The sequence below is a fragment of the Rana temporaria genome, chromosome 12 (genome assembly GCF_905171775.1).
Source record: "Rana temporaria chromosome 12, aRanTem1.1, whole genome shotgun sequence".
Taxonomy (NCBI): domain Eukaryota; kingdom Metazoa; phylum Chordata; class Amphibia; order Anura; family Ranidae; genus Rana; species Rana temporaria.
Window position 1 is genome coordinate 50,799,997 of NC_053500.1, and position 19,169 is coordinate 50,819,165.

Consider the following 19,169-nt stretch of genomic DNA (forward strand, 5'->3'; position numbering starts at 1 on the left):
TGGGCGGTGCTACTGTGCCTGGAAATGTATTATAGGTTGTCGGGGTGAGTGGGCGGGGCTACTGAGACTGGAAGCGTGCTTTAGGTTATGGGCGGTGCTACTGTGCCTGGAAGTGTATTATAGGTTGTGGGGGTGAGTGGGCGGGGCTACTGAGACTGGAAGCGTGCTTTAGGTTATGGGCGTGACCTTCTAGAAAGTACGACTTGAGGAGAAAGGAGCCGTGAGACATGGACAGCTTACCGGTACCGGAGCTTGTGTGACGCAGACAGCCATATAACTAACCTATAGAATAACACACAGCATGTATATTGTGTACACACTGCATAGCACTCCTCCAGGGTCATTATATCTCACACGTGTGTGTGTGTGTGGTCAGTGTCACCCACCCCCGGCAAATGTATACACGGCCTATCAAAATCTAGGCCTCAGGCACGAATAACGTTTTCTCTTCCCTCCCCTGGACGCCTCTGCTCTGTGGGAGGAGTGATCAAAACACACCTAAAGCCGCGTTTAAGTGCGTTCATTTGAGTTTGGCATTCATCCGTTCTACTGACCAAACCACTAGATTAGAATGCATGAACGTGTCTAGTATTACTTCGTCATTGGCCGTTTTCTGCCCGAACGCGTCTGTATACCCCCTGGGTGTGGGCTAATACAGGGGGGCGTATAGAGGTTTTTCAGACCCCCCCAAAAAAGTCAGCAGATAAGAATACAAATCGTCCCACTGTCTTCTGGCTCTGCCCTCTGTGATTGGTCAGACGATAGCCTGGGACCTGTCACGTGTCCCAGGCGATCACCTACAGAGAGGGGCCGCCGTAGGCCATATGACGTATCGCCTAAGCGGTCCCTGGGCAGAAGGAGGAAGTGGGACAGGAAGTCCCATTCCTACTGAAGCCCCCACTCCCCCCCCCCCCCCCCCCCAAAAAAAACTTTTGTGTGGAACTCCGCTTTAAGTGATCTGGCCGGCAATGGGAGAAAATACCTGACAAAACCAGGTCACCACTCCCCACCAAAAAAAGAAGACAGATAATTATAAAACGAGCAGTGGGAAAAGCAAATAGCATTCTAGGATTCATCACTAGAGGGGTCACTAGCAGGAGAAAGAGGTCCCGATTCCTCTATATAGATCTTTATATCACTAGAGGGGTCACCAGCAGGAGAAGGAGGTCCCGATTCCTCTATATAGATCTTTATATCACTAGAGGGGTCACTAGCAGGAGAAAGAGGTCCCGATTCCTCTATATAGATCTTTATATCACTAGAGGGGTCACCAGCAGGAGAAGGAGGTCCTGATTCCTCTATATAGATCTTTATATCACTAGCAGGAGGAAGAAGGTCCTGATTCCTCTATATAGATCTTTATATCACTAGAGGGGTCACCAGCAGGAGGAAGGAGGTCCTGATTCCTCTATATAGATTTGTATATCACTAGAGGGGTCACTAGCAGGAGAAGGAGGTCCTGATTCCTCTATCTAGATCTTTATATCACTAAAGGGATCACTAGCAGGAGAAGGAGGTCCCGATTCCTATAGATCTTTATATCACTAGAGGGATCACCAGCAGGAGGAAGGAGGTCCTGATTCCTCTATATAGATCTTCATATCACTAAAGGGGTCACTAGCAGGAGAAGGAGGTCCTGATTCCTATATATAGATCTTTATATCACTAAAGGGATCACCAGCAGGAGGAAGGAGGTCCTGATTCCTCTATTTAGATCTTTATATCACTAGCAGGAGGAAGAAGGTCCTGATTCCACTATATAGATCTTTATATCACTAAAGGGATCACTAGCAGGAGAAGGGGGTCCTGATTCCTCTATATAGATCTTTATATCACTAAAGGGATCACCAGCAGGAGGAAGGAGGTCCTTATTCCTCTATATAGATCTTTATATCGCTAGAGGGGTCACCGGCAGGAGGAGGAAGGAGGTCCTGATTCCTCTATATAGATCTTTATATCGCTAGAGGGATCACCAGCAGGAGGAGGAAGGCGGTCCTGATTCCTCTATATAGATCTTCATATCACTTGAGGGATCACCAGAAGGAGGATGGAGGTCCTGATTCCTCTATATAGATCTTCATATCACTAAAGGGGTCACTAGCAGGAGAAGGAGGTCCTGATTCCTCTATATAGATCTTTATATCACTAAAGGGATCACCAGCAGGAGGAAGGAGGTCCTGATTCCTCTATATAGATCTTCATATCACTAGAGGGGTCACCAGAAGGAGGAGGTCCTGATTCCTCTATATAGATCTTTATATCACTAAAGGGATCACCAGCAGGAGGAAGGAGGTCCTGATTCCTCTATATAGATCTTTATATCACTGGAGGGGTCACCAGCAGGAGGAAGGAGGTCTTGATTCCTCTATATAGATCTTTAAATCACTAGAGGGATCACCAGAAGGAGGATGGAGGTCCTGATTCCTCTATATAGATCTTTATATCACTAGAGGGATCACCAGCAGGAGAAGGAGGTCCTGATTCCTCTATATAGATCTTTATATCACTAGCAGGAGGAAGAAGGTCCTGATTCCTCTATATAGATCTTTATAACACTAGAGGGGTCACCAGCAGGAGGAAGAAGGTCCTGATTCCTCTATATAGATCTTTATATCACTAGAGGGGTCACCAGCAGGAGAAAGAAGGTCCTGATTCCTCTATATAGATCTTTATATCACTAGAGGGGTCACCAGCAGGAGGAAGGAGGTCCCGATTCCTCTATATAGATTTGTATATCACTAGAGGGGTCACTAGCAGGAGAAGGAGGTCCTGATTCCTCTATTTAGATCTTTATATCACTAAAGGGATCACTAGCAGGAGAAGGAGGTCCCGATTCCTCTATATAGATCTTTATATCACTAGAGGGGTCACCAGAAGGAGGTCCTGATTCCTCTATATAGATCTTTATATCACTAGAGGGGTCACCAGCAGGAGGAAGGAGGTCCTGATTCCTCTATATAGATCTTTATATCACTAAAGGGGTCACTAGCAGGAGAAGGAGGTCCCGATTCCTCTATATAGATTTGTATATCACTAGAGGGGTCACTAGCAGGAGAAGGAGGTCCTGATTCCTCTATTTAGATCTTTATATCACTAAAGGGATCACTAGCAGGAGAAGGAGGTCCCGATTCCTCTATATAGATCTTTATATCACTAGAGGGGTCACCAGAAGGAGGTCCTGATTCCTCTATATAGATCTTTATATCACTAGAGGGGTCACCAGCAGGAGGAAGGAGGTCCTGATTCCTCTATATAGATCTTTATATCACTAAAGGGGTCACTAGCAGGAGAAGGAGGTCCTGATTCCTATATATAGATCTTTATATCACTAAAGGGATCACCAGCAGGAGGAAGGAGGTCCTGATTCCTCTATTTAGATCTTTATATCACTAAAGGGATCACTAGCAGGAGAAGGGGGTCCTGATTCCTCTATATAGATCTTTATATCACTAAAGGGATCACCAGCAGGAGGAAGGAGGTCCTTATTCCTCTATATAGATCTTTATATCGCTAGAGGGGTCACCGGCAGGAGGAGGAAGGAGGTCCTGATTCCTCTATATAGATCTTTATATCGCTAGAGGGATCACCAGCAGGAGGAGGAAGGCGGTCCTGATTCCTCTATATAGATCTTTATATCACTAGAGGGGTCACCAGCAGGAGGAAGGAGGTCCTGATTCCTCTATATAGATCTTTATATCACTTGAGGGATCACCAGCAGGAGGAAGGAGGTACTGATTCCTCTATATAGATCTTTATATCACTAAAGGGGTCACTAGCAGGAGAAGGAGGTCCTGATTCCTATATATAGATCTTTATATCACTAAAGGGATCACCAGCAGGAGGAAGGAGGTCCTGATTCCTCTATTTAGATCTTTATATCACTAAAGGGATCACTAGCAGGAGAAGTAGGTCCTGATTCCTCTATATAGATCTTTATATCACTAGCAGGAGGAAGAAGGTCCTGATTCCTCTATATAGATCTTTATATCACTAAAGGGATCACCAGCAGGAGAAGGGGGTCCTGATTCCTCTATATAGATCTTTATATCACTAAAGGGATCACTAACAGGAGAAGGAGGTCCTGATTCCTCTATATAGATCTTTATATCACTAGAGGGGTCACCAGCAGGAGGAAGGAGGTCCTGATTCCTCTATATAGATCTTTATATCACTAGAGGGGTCACCAGCAGGAGGAGGAAGGAGGTCCTGATTCCTCTACATAGATCCTCATATCACTTGAGGGATCACCAGAAGGAGGATGGAGGTCCTGATTCCTCTATATAGATCTTCATATCACTAAAGGGGTCACTAGCAGGAGAAGGAGGTCCTGATTCCTCTATATAGATCTTTATATCACTAAAGGGATCACCAGCAGGAGGAAGGAGGTCCTGATTCCTCTATCTAGATCTTTATATCACTAGAGGGATCACCAGCAGGAGGAAGGAGGTCTTGGTTCTTTATGTAGAGCAACAATGATTTCTCAAGTCGTCTTCCAGGACGGCACAATGAGAGATGACTGGCTCCACCTGACAGGAAACAATCGATCAAGAGGTTAAAAACCCAGCCGCTCCCCGTGCTCCTCAGTTTTTGATTGTGTTTCCCCACAGTGAAACCGTTTGTTATTTTCTTATAGACCTAAGGCCTGGGGCTGGAGGTCTCCCCCTGGGAGCTGGGCCGCATGCCTGGGAAGCCTTTGGGCCCAGCAGGATGATCTTGTCCTTCCTGGGGGGTATCCCTTTCCTTCCTGAGTACTGAAGGACCCTAGGTGCGATGTACCTAGAACCTCAGGGGCCATTGTTTCTTCTTTTCCCACCTACCTGTCTGGGTGTCCATTCAGGAGGCAGGCTGGCTCGTTGTTCTGCTGGGTGTATCGCTCCTCTGAGAGTTGCTTCACAGGCATGGTGCCGCTCGCTGGTGAACTCCGCTCGCACGTTCGGTTGCTTTCTCAGGGATGGCGTTGCTCGGCCTATAGCACGCGGCGCCATCTTCCCAGCGCCTGGAGGGGATGGTAGTTTCCTCCGCTAGCGCCGGAGGTGACGTCGCTCTCCAACGGCGGTGATGGCGGCGCCTCAAGCCTCTCACAGCAGCTCAGAAGGCCAAGAAAGAAGGTGCCCATTCTCTCCTCACAGGACGCTATCAGCGGAATACCTGGCATGAGGAGAGGAAAAAGAGAAAATTCTCCCTATCTTGTCCTCAGGGGGGGCAGTAATTGGAAGAGCCCCCCTGAGATTCGAAGGACCCCGGATACAGTGGTGTACCCAGAACTTCAGGGTCCATTATCCTGCCTCCCCCCCCCCCCTTACCTGTTCGTTCAGACGGGGGTGCTGGCCGTCGGTTATTTCCAGGGGGGTCTGGCTTCTGGTAGCTCGCGAGGGCGACAAACTCCCACGTAATTTTCAGTCTACGGGAAAATGGCAGCGGCTTTCTTACCCAGGAGGAAAGGCTGAGAGTCAGCAGGAGCAGGCGCCCACATCCTCCTTTTGCTAGGCGTGGAGGCACCAGTTCACTACGGTGGATGTTTGCCTAAACCCCCTCAGATGGGACTGAGGAAAGTAAGGCATTGCCCCCCCCCACGTGTGTATATACTGACTAGTACAGTGCAGGACACAGCCTAATCTTACAGCTCCCTATGGGGACAAAAAATGGAAGATTGGGACTTTAAATGAGATGCGATTATAGCAATATGCGATTAAGTATAAATATGGAAAAAAAAAAAATGTTTCTTTCCATAATGACCCTATGGGGACAGCAGTTGGGGGGGGGGCACTTTGGCAGCTATCCTCCTTGCATGTGGACCATAAGGATGGAAAAGCAAGCCCAGCGGCTGTGGCAAAAGGGATGACGACAACGGTGAGTACTTTCCTTTGCCTTGAGAATTTAGCTGCAAAACCCCAATTTTCAGCCAGATGGTTTCTGGGCATCTCCCCTGGGGTGCAGAGGAGCGAGTGTGCCTAAACCACCTCAGATGGCAAAGAGGTAGGTAAGACATTGCTTCTCCCCCACCTTCCCCGCGGTACAGCACCGCAAGGTGGCGTTGTGCCGATTCAGACAGTGCTAGTAACGGCAATGGCTGACGATTTTAGGTGTGCGATATGGCATATTGAGTCGCATGCCAAATCACTTCAATATGGATGTGCTATCTCTATTCTGAATTGTTATATTGTTGCACATCAGACATATACAAGATGAAGGTTGTCTGTCCTTTATGTCTTACATATACTGTGGCTGCATATCAAGGGACACAGCAGTGAAGGTTGCTTGTCCTTTTTCCGCCTTGTTTTTGCTGCTCAGCAGGGAGACACATTGAGATAGTGGCATCTCTGCTCGGTATTGGTGGTATGGCTACATACACAAAGATTGTTTGTGTCCTGTATATTCTATATTTACTGCCTTATTGGCTGCATATCAGAAATGCACAGCAGTGAGCGGTGTCTTTTCTGTTTCTCATTGTTCTACCTGGCTGCTTCTTAAGCCCCATGCACACGAGACGCTGCTAAACTCGAGTTCAGAGGCATTTGGGCATTTTTTTCAACTGCCCCTGAACACATTTAATGTTATCCTATGTGTCCATGCACACAATCACGTTTTTTGGCGTTTCAAAGCAGTTGGGTTTAGGGCCGTTTTTCCAAACCCAAAATTTTGGGTTCAGAAGCTTTCAGCTTTTGCATTTTAGACGCAAAACACGGCACAAATAGTTTGATTCTGAGCTTGGGGAGGGTCTACAGTGTTTTGGGGATAAACGCTGACAGCCGCAAATCGCGGCAAAACGCCGCGCAATTCGCGGCAAAAACGGGCGTTTTAAATGCCGTTTTTTGCCTTTGAAAAGCTGAGATTAGAGGTGTTTGTAATAGCGTCTCGTGTGCATGGGGCCTTAGGGATACACAGCAGGAGGTTGTTGGCTGCAATCCTCCAGGGAGATACAGCGTTGGGGACTCCTCGCTTGTTTGTCCTGAAGATTACAAGTTTTCCCTGCGACCTGTGTAATCTTGAGGTCTGTGGATCCAGAAAGCAGGGACTGCTTGGAGGCGCTGCGACCTGGAGTCACACAGACACGAATGGTACCTATTGGTAGCCATAGTGTATAACTTTTCTCCTGTGTTTTGCAGTCGCAGGTTGGGTCGCACGGGTGTGGGAGCCCTAAGCTTATCTGTCCCTTCTGTTGTGTAGCAAAGCCTCACCCAGGAATGGACATCCTGGGATTATTGCCTTACTTTGCAGTACACCAGAAAGATCGCAGCTGGGAAGGCTGTCTGCTTTTTCTGTTTTTATGTCACTGCACAGCAGAAATACTCAACATTTAGGCTGCATTCACACCTGAGCGACAAAACGCCGGACGCCGGACGCTTCTGCCGCTAGAGGGGAGAATTCCCATAGCCGTCTATGGAGATGGTTCACATCTCATAGACGCCGAACGCCTGTCGCCTGAAAAAAAGTCCCGGACCCTTTTTTTCAGGCGACATTGGCGTTCGCCCATTGACAGCAATGGGAAGAGTTTAAAAAAAAATTGAAAGTTTCACACTCGCGGCAAAATTCGCCGCGTACGCCGAACGCCGCTGTCGCTCAGATGTGAATGGAGCCTTAAGCTTGTTGGTGCTTTCTGTTTCATATTGCCTTACCTTACTGTACTTCAGAAAAGGCACAATGCTGCAAGTTGCTTGTGTCCTTTCTCAGTGTTGGTTCTATCTGACTGCATATCAGAAAAGATTGTCTTGTGTTCCATATTGATCGTATAACTGTATTTGGTGGTTCGTCAGAAATACGCAACGTAGAAAGGTCTTTCTGTGTTATATTTATGGCCTTATTCTGTTGTACATCAGTAAAACACCACAGTAAAGAGGGTTCCTGTCCTTTCTGTATTTATATCAGTTATGACCTAGCTAGCTGCACTTCAGACACACGCAGCAGTTAGGGTCTGTAATATGTGCCCTAATGTTTTTACATATTGGCCGCACATCAGTAAACCAGACTGCGAGTACTGTCTGTCTTACATTGAAATGCACATTTGGGTCTTTTCCCATATTTGATATGTTGGTTTAGCTAGCCACACTCGGATACACAACATTATTGTCTATGCTTGTGTTCTTTCTGTCTAAATCTCTTGTGCTGTGCCCACAATATATGACCTTTTATTATTGGTGATATTAATAATGCATTTATCACCGTTTTTGTATTTCGACCCTTTTTTCCGTGGAAGGGCCAGGAGTTCTGGCTGCAGACATCGCATGTCAGAAATCCTCAGCCCCTTACATTCAGGGATGCCAGAACCATTTCCTAGGGTTGAAGCCCAGTAGGGTTATAGGACACTGGAGGAAGACGATAAAGAATCGCCCTGTTTAGTAAGAACAGAGGAGTTATGGCCTGAAGATGGGATGTATTCCCGACCGAATAGGTTACAGCTCGGTGCATGGACTTCATTTCGCCCTTCTAGCAGAACTAGATGTACCAGTATGAGCGTTCTACTCCTGCTATGGACTTTAATCTCCTGAGTAGGCACTCAGGCTTAAAGGATTTGTAAAGGAAAATGTTTTTTCACCTTAATGCAATCTATGCATTAAGGTGAAAAAACATCTGCTGCTGCCGGCCCCCCCTCGTTATACTTACCTGACCCCTAGAAAGTCCCGCGCGGTCCCTATATCTCTTCGCCGCTCAGCCTGGCCGCTGATTGGCTAGAGCGGATGGATTGAGAGCAGCACAGCCATTGGCTGGCTGTCATGGTCTTACCTCTCTCCTGTCTCCTTCGTTTGACTTGTGCTGGCGGCCATCTTGGTTTCTGGGACTCTTGTAGCCTCCCACCCTGCGGCTCCTCCTTCCCACTGGGAGGAGCTGGATGCCTGGCTCATATATATAGGAGTTCTGTGGCTTCAGTTCCTTGCTTGGTCCTCCTGTGTTCACATGCTTCTAAGACTGCTGCTGCTTCCTGATCCTGGCTTCGTCTGACTTCCCTGCTGGTTCCTGATCCTGGCTTCGTCTGACTTCCCTGCTGGTTCCTGATCCTGGCTTCGTCTGACTACCCTTCTGGTTCCTGACATCTGGCTTCGCAAGACTCTGCTTCGGTTTCACCATGCGTTTGGACTTTTGCTTTACAGCTTGATTTTCAATAAAGCCTTCTTATTTTCACTTATCTCTTGTTGTACGTCTGGTTCATGGTTCCGTAACATTAGGACCAAGCCATGAATTTTGACGGTACAGGGCCATCCTCGCTACCCACGCTGGTTGCCAGACTTGATCAGCTGGAGTCCCTGTTGGGTCAGTTCGCTGTGGTGTTGCAAACCCTGCTTGAACGCACAGCTCATTTCGCTCCCGTTGCCGATGGGTCGGTTGTCGCTCCTACTGCCGCTCCGGTTGTTGCGCCAGAGTCTACCCCGACACCTGTTGTTGCGCCTGCAGTGTTTCGGGGTATGACCGGTTCTGCCCCCCTTCCACAGCGATTTGGGGGAGAGCCAACTCAGTGCCGAGGTTTCCTTAACCAAGTGGGCATTTATTTTGAGTTGCTGCCACATGCCTTTCCCACTGAGAGATCAAAGGTGGGCTTCTTGATCTCGCTGCTCTCGGACAAGGCCTTGGCCTGGGCCAGCCCTTTATGGGAGAACAACAATGCGGTGGTTGCCAAGTTTTCCGGTTTTGTTGCTTCTCTTCGGAAGGTATTCGATGTGCCGGCTCGCGCCGCCTCTGCTGCGAAGCTCCTTATGTCCGTCAGACAGGGTTCACGATCCGTAGCCGAATACGCCATTGAGTTTCGTACCCTGGCAGCAGAGGTGGGCTGGAATAATGAGGCTCTGGTCGCTGCTTTCTCTCATGGTCTCTCGGATGTCTTGAAGGATGAGGTTGCAGCTAAGGACCTACCAGTGGAGCTCGAGGCTCTTATTTCTTTCCTGATTTTGATTGACACCAGACTCAGGGAGAGACCTTCCTTTAAGGAGAGCCTGCGGAGGCCTCCTAACAGTTAGGCGTCTACGTTTGCTGTCCCACCCGTGCCTCCCTCTCCTCCCACGCCTCCTGGGGTTGACTTGTCTGAGGGTGAACCCATGCAGCTGGGGTTTGCTCGCCTGTCCGAGGGGGAGAGGGTACTCCGGAGACGCGAGGGCCGATGCATGTACTGTGGTCTCGGTGGGCATTTTCGGTTGGCATGTCCGAACCGTCCGGGAGACGCTCGCACCTGAGATCCTGTCGGGGGCAGATCTTGGGTGGAGTCTCCTCGTCCCCGGTTTCCCGTGTTGATAAACCACTGATCACTGTTGTCCTCTCCTGGGTCGGGGGCTCGGTGACGACCCAGGCGTTGGTGGACTCTGGTGCTGGTGGTTTTTTCATTGATAGTGAGTTCGCTGCCGCCAATGCCATTCCTCTGCAGGCTCGAGGTTCCCCGCTGGCTCTAGAGGCGATAGACGGCAGACCCCTCCAGCCGTCACACGTGACTCATGAGACCCTTCCAGTGGGGATAGCCATTGGTGCCGTTCACAGTGAGTCGGTCTGCTTCCAGGTTATTTCGTCTCCACACTACTCGGTGGTCTTGGGGTACCCCTGGCTCCAGAAGCATAATCCGACTTTTGACTGGAGATCGGCCGAGATCCTCTCATGGTCCTGTCAAGTTGGGCCTGTCAAGTTGCTGTGTACTTCCTCGGACTCTCTGTTGCCTCCTGAATACGAGGAGTACCGGGATGTATTCGATAAGGTGCGCGCAGTTGCCCTACCTCCGCACCGCCCATACGATTGTGCCATAGATTTACAACCTGGTGCCGTTCCTCCTCGCGGCAGGGTCTATCCACTGTCGGTTGCGGAGAATGAGGCCATGGAGCAGTACGTGAGGGAGGCGCTGTCCCGTGGTCACATTCGCAAATCCTCGTCCCCGGCAGGGGCTGGATTTTTCTTTGTGAAAAAGAAGGGCGGTGAGTTGAGGCCTTGCATCGATTACAGGGGCCTTAATCGCATCACGATCAAGAACGCTTACCCGATACCCTTGATTTCCGAGCTGTTCGATCCCCTTAAGGGGGCCACGGTCTTTACCAAACTCGACTTGAGGGCGGCATATAACCTGGTAAAGATCAAGGCGGGCGATGAGTGGAAGACCGCGTTTAACACCAGGACCGGTCATTATGAATCCTTGGTTATGCCCTTTGGGTTGTGCAATGCGCCCGCAGTCTTTCAGGAATTCATCAACGATGTTTTCCGTGACCTGTTGCAGCAGTGTGTGGTGGTCTATTTGGATGACATCTTGGTATATTCTGAATCCATGGAGGCCCACATTCTGGATGTCAAGCGAGTGTTGCAACGGTTACGAGAGAACAAGCTGTTCGGTAAGCTTGAGAAATGCGAATTTCACCGGTCCCAGGTAACCTTCTTAGGTTACATCATTTCCGCTGAGGGGTTCTCCATGGACCCTGAGAAGGTTTCGGCTGTCTTACAGTGGCCCCAGCCCAGTGGTCTTCGTTCCCTGCAGCGCTTTTTGGGCTTCGCCAATTATTATCGGAAGTTCATCAGGGACTTCTCCACGCTGGCCAAGCCTCTCACGGATCTGACCAGGAAGGGCAGTAATTCCCAGGTCTGGCCGCTCGAGGCCATCCGGACTTTTGAGGCCCTAAAATCCGCCTTTGTGTCGGCCCCGATTCTGTCTCATCCCAATCCTGGGTTGCCCTTTGTCCTCGAGGTGGACGCATCTGAGACGGGAGTAGGCGCCCTTCTGTCTCAGCGTAGAACACCAGAGGGTCCGCTGCTTCCTTGTGGGTTTTACTCCCGGAAACTGTCACCCGCGGAGTGCAACTATCAGATTGGTGACAGGGAGTTATTGGCCATAGTGCAGGCTCTCAAAGAGTGGAGGCACTTGCTCGAGGGCTCGGTGGTTCCGGTTCTCATCCTGACGGACCACAAGAATCTGACCTACCTTTCTGAGGCCAAGAGATTGACACCACGTCAGGCCAGATGGGCTCTGTTCTTGTCACGTTTTAATTACGTGGTCTCCTACCTACCCGGTTCCAAGAACATCAGGGCAGATGCCTTATCACGGCAGTACTCCGAGCTGTCCAGGGAGGAATCTATACCGACTTCGGTCATACCTCCGAATCAAATCCTGGCCGCCATTCGCACCAGCCTGACCTCTCCCCTTGGTGAGCAGATTTTGGCGGCTCAATCTGGTGCTCCCTCTGGGAGACCCAACGGCAGATGTTTTGTGCCTGAGGAGTTTCGCACTCGGTTGTTGCGAACCTACCATAACTCCAAGACCGCGGGGCATCCTGGTAAGAATCAGCTGTCCTGGGCTGTTTCACGTCTGTTCTGGTGGCCTTCCCTACGTTCCGACATCGCCGCATATGTAGCGGCATGCTCCGTTTGTGCCCAAAGTAAGTCCCCTCGGCACCTTCCGTTGGGCCTGCTGCAACCCATAGCCACCGGGGAGCGCCCATGGTCACACCTGGGGATGGATTTCATTGTGGACCTCCCTGCATCCCGAGGCCATACGGTCATTCTCATGATTGTGGATCGGTTTTCCAAAATGTGCCACTGTGTTCCTCTCAAGAAGTTACCCTCTGCACAAGAGTTGGCCACGATTTTTGCCTGGGAGGTCTTCCGGTTGCACGGTTTGCCCAAGGAGATAGTGTCGGATCGGGGGAGTCAGTTTGTGTCCAGGTTCTGGCGCGCCTTTTGCTCCCAGTTGGGGATTCATCTCTCCTTCTCCTCGGCCTACCACCCTCAGTCCAATGGGGCCGCAGAACGATCCAATCAGGCCTTGGAGCAATTCCTTCGTTGCTATGTCTCCGATCACCAAGACAATTGGGTTGACCTCCTGCCTTGGGCTGAGTTTGCCAGGAACACGGCGGTGAACTCTTCCTCTGGGACGTCTCCCTTCATGGCCAATTATGGGTTCCAACCTGCTGTGTTACTGGAGGCATTCTCCTCCCAGGATATTCCGGCTGTGGAGGATCACCTTTCCGTCCTACGCGCCTCTTGGGTACAGATCCAGAAGTCCCTTGAGGTCTCTGCGCAGCGCCAGAAACTCCAGGCTGATCGCAGACGAGCGCCTGCTCCTTCCTATCAGGTCGGAGACCGTGTATGGTTGTCCACTCGCAACCTCAACCTTCGAGTGCCCACTCCCAAGCTGGCTCCTCGCTTTGTTGGTCCCTTCCGAGTGCTTCGCAGGGTAAACCCGGTAGCCTATGCCCTTGCGCTTCCTCCTGGCATGCGGATCTCCAACGTGTTTCATGTCTCCCTGTTGAAGCCACTGGTGTGCAATCGCTTCACTTCCTCGGTTCCTCGGCCTCGTCCGGTCCAAGTGGGCAATCATGAGGAGTATGAGGTGAGCAATATCCTGGACTCACGCCTGGTCCGCGGTCGGGTGCAGTTTTTGGTCCACTGGCGTGGTTATGGTCCAGAGGAGCGTTCCTGGGTTCCCTCCGCAGATGTCCATGCTCCTGCCTTGCTCCGAGCCTTCCACGCACGTTTTCCTCAGAAACCGTTTTTTGCACCGCGGAGGAGGGGCCCTTGAGGGGGAGGTACTGTCATGGTCTTACCTCTCTCCTGTCTCCTTCGTTTGACTTGTGCTGGCGGCCATCTTGGTTTCTGGGACTCTTGTAGCCTCCCACCCTGCGGCTCCTCCTTCCCACTGGGAGGAGCTGGATGCCTGGCTCATATATATAGGAGTTCTGTGGCTTCAGTTCCTTGCTTGGTCCTCCTGTGTTCACATGCTTCTAAGACTGCTGCTGCTTCCTGATCCTGGCTTCGTCTGACTTCCCTGCTGGTTCCTGATCCTGGCTTCGTCTGACTTCCCTGCTGGTTCCTGATCCTGGCTTCGTCTGACTACCCTTCTGGTTCCTGACATCTGGCTTCGCAAGACTCTGCTTCGGTTTCACCATGCGTTTGGACTTTTGCTTTACAGCTTGATTTTCAATAAAGCCTTCTTATTTTCACTTATCTCTTGTTGTACGTCTGGTTCATGGTTCCGTAACACTGGCGCTGCTGTCAATCACATCCAGTGATGCGCCGAGGGGCGGGGGCCGAGTGATACAGCGAGCGGCTATGGCCGCTCGCTGTATCACGGGAGTGCGCCCGCAATTATTGACCACCATGCAAGCTCTTGCATGACTGTGGTGACTAATTGCGGGGAGGACCAGAGACAGCCGCCGAGGGATCCCAGAAGACATGGATCGGGGGCACTCTGTGCAAAACGAACTGGTAAGTATAACATGTTTGTTATTTAAAAATATATTTTTTTCCTTTAGTGACCCTTTAAGTAAAGCCACAGATTGGGCATGTCTTAAAAACCCAGGGATCAAGCTTCTGTTAATCTATTACCCTTAACCACTTAAGACCCGGACCAAAATGCAGCTAAAGGACCTTGCCCCTTTTTGCGATTCGGCACTGCGTCGCTTTAACTGACAATTATGCGGTCGTGCGACGTGGCTCCCAAACAAAATTGGCGTTCTTTTTTTTCCCCACAAATAGAGCTTTCTTTTGGTGGTATTTGATCACCTCTGCAGTTTTTATTTTGTGCGCTATAAACAAAAATAGAGTGTCAATTTTGAAAAAAATGCAATATTTTTTACTTTTTGCTATAATAAATATCCCCCAAAAATATATATTAAAAAAAAAATTTCCTCAGTTTAGGCCGATACGTATTATTCTACCTATTTTTGGTAAAAAAAATCGCAATAAGCGTTTATCGGTTGGTTTGCGCAAAATGTATAGCGTTTACAAAATAGGGTATAGTTTTATTGCATTTTTATAAAAAAAAAAAATTTTACTACTAATGGCGGCTGTCAGCGATTTTTTTTTTTTTTTTTTTTTTATATATTTTTTTTTTGTGACTGCAACATTATGGCGGACACTTCGGACAATTTTGACACATTTTTGGGACCATTGTCATTTTCACAGCAAAAAATGCATTTAAAATGCATTGTTTATTGTGAAAATGACAATTGCAGTTTGGGAGTTAACCACAGGGGGCGCTGATGGGGTTATGTGTGACCTGAAGTGTGTTTACAACTGTAGGGGGGTGTGGCTGTAGGTGTGAGATCATCGATTGTGTCCCCCTATTAAAGGGATGACACGATTGATGCAGCCGCCACAGTGAACGGCTCTCCCCGTTCTTCAGCTCCGGGGACCGATTGCGGGACTCCAGCAGCGATCGGGTCCCACGGTCACGGAGCTTCGGACCGGGTCGTGGGAGCGCGCCCGCAACCCACGGCTGGGTACTAGTACAGGACGTACCTGTACGTACATGTGCCATTCTGCCGACGTATATGTGCAGGAGGTGGTCCTTAAGTGATTAATTGGGCTTCCTTAAGGCTGCATTCACACTATAACGCGGCGTATTTTTCCGCGACAAATTGCGGCGTATTGTGCCGCAACAAAGCGAGTCGTTTAAACTTTTTTTTTTTTTTTTTGTTTTTACAAAACATTGTTTAACATTGTTGTCTACGCCGAAAGCCGCCTGAAAAAAAGGGTCCGGGACTTGTTTTGAGCTTCAGGCGTACGGCGTTTCGGCGTGGAGATGTGAACCATCTCCATAGACATCAATGTTAAATCACCCCTCCAGCGGCACGAGCGTCGGGCGTAAATACGCCAAGGTGTGAATGCAGCCTTAGTCTTGCTGATGCAACAAAAATGAACAAAAAAGATTGTCTGTCAGGGGCCCTCTTTTTTTGCAGTTTTAATTCCCTGAACAGGGTAGTAAGACAGGCCCTCCTATTGATCAATCTAGTATCTTTGTATTACAACACAGGTCTCCGATTAATCTTTTTAGTGGCTCTAAGTAACACCTACAGGCTCAACAGGCCGTGGTTGTTAGATGTGTAAGGCAGACAACATTTCTAACCTACAAGTTTATCATGTTTTATGATTCCATTTTGAATGGCCCACTAGTTCCTGCATCTGAAGTGGAGAAGGCAGGGACATTGGTGGAGTAGACCTGCAGATCAGCTGCATGATCCAGCTGAGATACCTTCATCAAGCATATGGAGTGGAGGTAAAAGCTCACTGCTGAACCAAGGTTCGCCAAAAGGCTCTTGAAGTGGTCCCGCCCTAAGGTAGGCCTGAAGCTACTTGCTTCTCTCTCATTGTGCCGTCCTGGAAGACAACTTGAGAAAGTAACCAGTTACACTTACCGGTAACAATGTTTCTGGGAAGTCTTCCAGGACAGCAGGCCTACTTCCCACCGCTCTTGTTAAATATATTGGTTTGTATAGAGTTGTTGTGGTATGTTTTCACTCCCGTGCACTGGTGTGGGTCTATACTTTGTCACAAACTGAGGAGCACGGGAGGGGCAGGGTTTTTAACATCTTGATTTATTGTGTTTCCTGTCAGGCAGAGCCAGTCATCTCTCATTGTGCCGTCCTGGAAGACTTCCCAGAAACATTGTTACCGGTAAGTGTAACTGCTTACTTTTTTACAGATCCTCAGAGAGTTTTTTTCCATGATGATGTTGAACTTTCAGTGACCAGTATGAGAGAGTGAGAGCGATAACAACAAATTGAACACACCTGCTCCCCATTCACACCTGAGACCTTGTAACACTAACGAGTCACATGACACTGGGGAGGGAAAATGGCTAATTGGGCCCAATTTGGACATTTTCACTTAGGGGTGTTACTCACTTCTGTTGCCAGCGGTTTAGACATTAATGGCTGTGTGTGAAGTTATTTTGAGGGGACAGCAAATTGACACTGTTATACAAGCTGTACACTCACTACTTTACATTGTAGCAAAGGGTCATTTCTTCAGTGTTGTCACATGAAAAGATATAATAAAATATTTACAAAAATGTGAGGAGTGCACTAACTTTTGTGAGATACTATGTGTGTGTGTGTGTGTGTAAAAAAAAAAATATATATATATATATATATATATATATATATATATATATATATATATATATATATATATATACACACACAGTACAGACCAAAAGTTTGGACACACCTTCTCATTCAAAGAGTTTTCTTTATTTTCATGACTATGAAGATTGTAGATTCACACTGAAGGCATCATAACTATGAATGAACACATGTGGAATTATACATAACAAAAAAGTGTGAAACAACTGAAAATATATTTCATATTCTAGGTTCTTCAAAGTAGCCACCTTTTGCTTTAATTACTGCTTGGCACACTCTTGGCATTCTCTTGATGAGCTTCAAGAGGTAGTCACCTGGCGCAGCACCCCATCACTCTCCTTCTTGGTCAAATAGCCCTTACACAGCCTGGAGGTGTGTTTGGGGTCATTGTCCTGTTGAAAAATAAATGATGGTCCAACTAAACGCAAACCGGATGGAATAGCATGCCGCTGCAAGATGCTGTGGTAGCCATGCTGGTTCAGTATGCCTTAAATTTTGAATAAATTCCCAACAGCGTCAGCAGCAAAGCACCCCCACACCATCACACCTCCTCCTCCTCCATGCTTCACGGTGGGAACCAGGCATGTAGAGTCCATCCGTTCACCTTTTCTGCGTCGCACAAAGACACGGGGGTTGGAACCAAAGATCTCAAGTTTGGACTCATCAGACCAAAGCACAGATTTCCACTGGTCTAATGTCCATTCCTTGTGTTCTTTAGCCCAAACAAGTCTCTTCTGCTTGTTGCCTTTCTTTAGTTTCCTAGCAGATATTCTACCATGAAGGCCTGATTCACACAGTCTCCTCTTACCAGTTCTAGAGATGTGTCTGCTGCAAAAGGTGGAAGAACCTAGAATATGAAATATATTTTCAGTTGTTTCACACTTTTTTGTTATGTAAAATTCCACATGTGTTAATTCATAGTTTTGACGCCTTCAGTGTGAATCTACAATCTTCATAGTCATGAAAATAAAGAAAACTCTTTGAATGAGAAGGTGTGTCCAAACTTTTGGTCTGTACTGTGTGTGTGTGTGTGTATATATATATATATATATATATACTGTGTGTGTGTGTGTGTGTGTGTGTGTGTGTGTGTGTGTATGTATGTATGTATGTGTGTATGTGTATGTGTATATATATATATATATATATATATATATATATATATATATATATATATATACACATATACATACACAATCTGTGAGTAAAGCGATGGCACGCTATAAATAAATGTAATAAATAAACTGCCTTTAGTTTTACTTCTTGTTACTCCTGAACTCATTCACTGTATGTAGGCGTATAGCCACTAGTCAGATGAAGCTTTGCCCCGTCAGTTTTCTGTAGTATCTACCTTCCTAGAGGCAGGAGCAAGAACCAGATGGTAAAAGCTGTGTCCATTAGTGAGCTATTGGAGAAAATTATTGCACAGTAAAAAGAAAAATCACTTTATTCTGATTCCATACTCTGGTGACATTTTTTTTTCTTTGTACATATGGTACCATAGCAGCTTACTAGTTTAAGCATACTTTTCTGTTCTTTCATTGACTCATTATTTACAAAACAGATTTGAATATTTTTGTTTGCAGCAAGGCAAAGAAAGTAGGGGGGGTTGTAAAAGCAGGTGGTTGAGCCACGGTTTTTACCACCCCACAACTGCTACCTATAAGATAACATACAGCCAGAGGGGCCTGTACACATGTGGTGGCTGCAATGCTTTGCAGCCTTGGCATTTTTATTAGTGCTTGTCGTTGTTGAGTATGGCATTGAAGTTGAAGGGACCACATCACAAGTGCATGCCAAATCCTTGGTTTGTGGTCACAGATTAGTAATCCCAATCAAAATCTCTGGCAAACAAAACCGGCATTCACAAGGGTAAAGTATTGCCTCCTGAACAAACGCCTGCAAGCTGTTTCTCTATCACCCTCTGAAAAGTGATCGCACATGTAAACTTGTGCGAAGTGATTTATATGCGCTTCCTTCTATACAGTATGTCACTATTTATTTATTTTCCTGGATCAGAGATCATTGCTGACTCATCAACTGTCTGAGTGATTTACTAAAAGAAGAGAGGCAGGTCACCTAGCACAATGAGTGTTTGCAGATTTTGTTAGTTTGCCAAGTGAATAATATTAATAAAAAGGGTGAAACTGTGTTCACGTGTGCTGACAAAGTAATACTATAGACTCTTGTAATATCTTCCACAGGAGCCAACGCTTTACACTGTAAGAGCCGCCATCATTTTGGACCAGGATGGGCATCGACTTCTGGCTAAAGTAAAACTCACGTGTAACTTGCATGTGTGTGGCACAACACATCCCCCCCCTGCACTGACCACTGTCCTCAGCTTGTACT

At 47.7% G+C, this 19,169-nt stretch overlaps 1 protein-coding gene across 1 annotated transcript in view; it reads left to right on the top strand.

Moving 5' to 3' along the window:
- Nucleotides 1–143: 143 nt before the first annotated feature.
- COPZ2 (COPI coat complex subunit zeta 2) overlaps nt 144–19,169 on the top strand; it is a 109,701-nt gene continuing 90,675 nt past the window's right edge. Inside the window, exons 1-2 of the mRNA XM_040331586.1 lie at nt 144–242; nt 19,022–19,090. Of these exons, the coding sequence (XP_040187520.1) occupies nt 228–242; nt 19,022–19,090 (84 nt within the window). The 5' untranslated portion in view covers nt 144–227. The remainder of the gene's footprint in view (nt 243–19,021; nt 19,091–19,169) is intronic.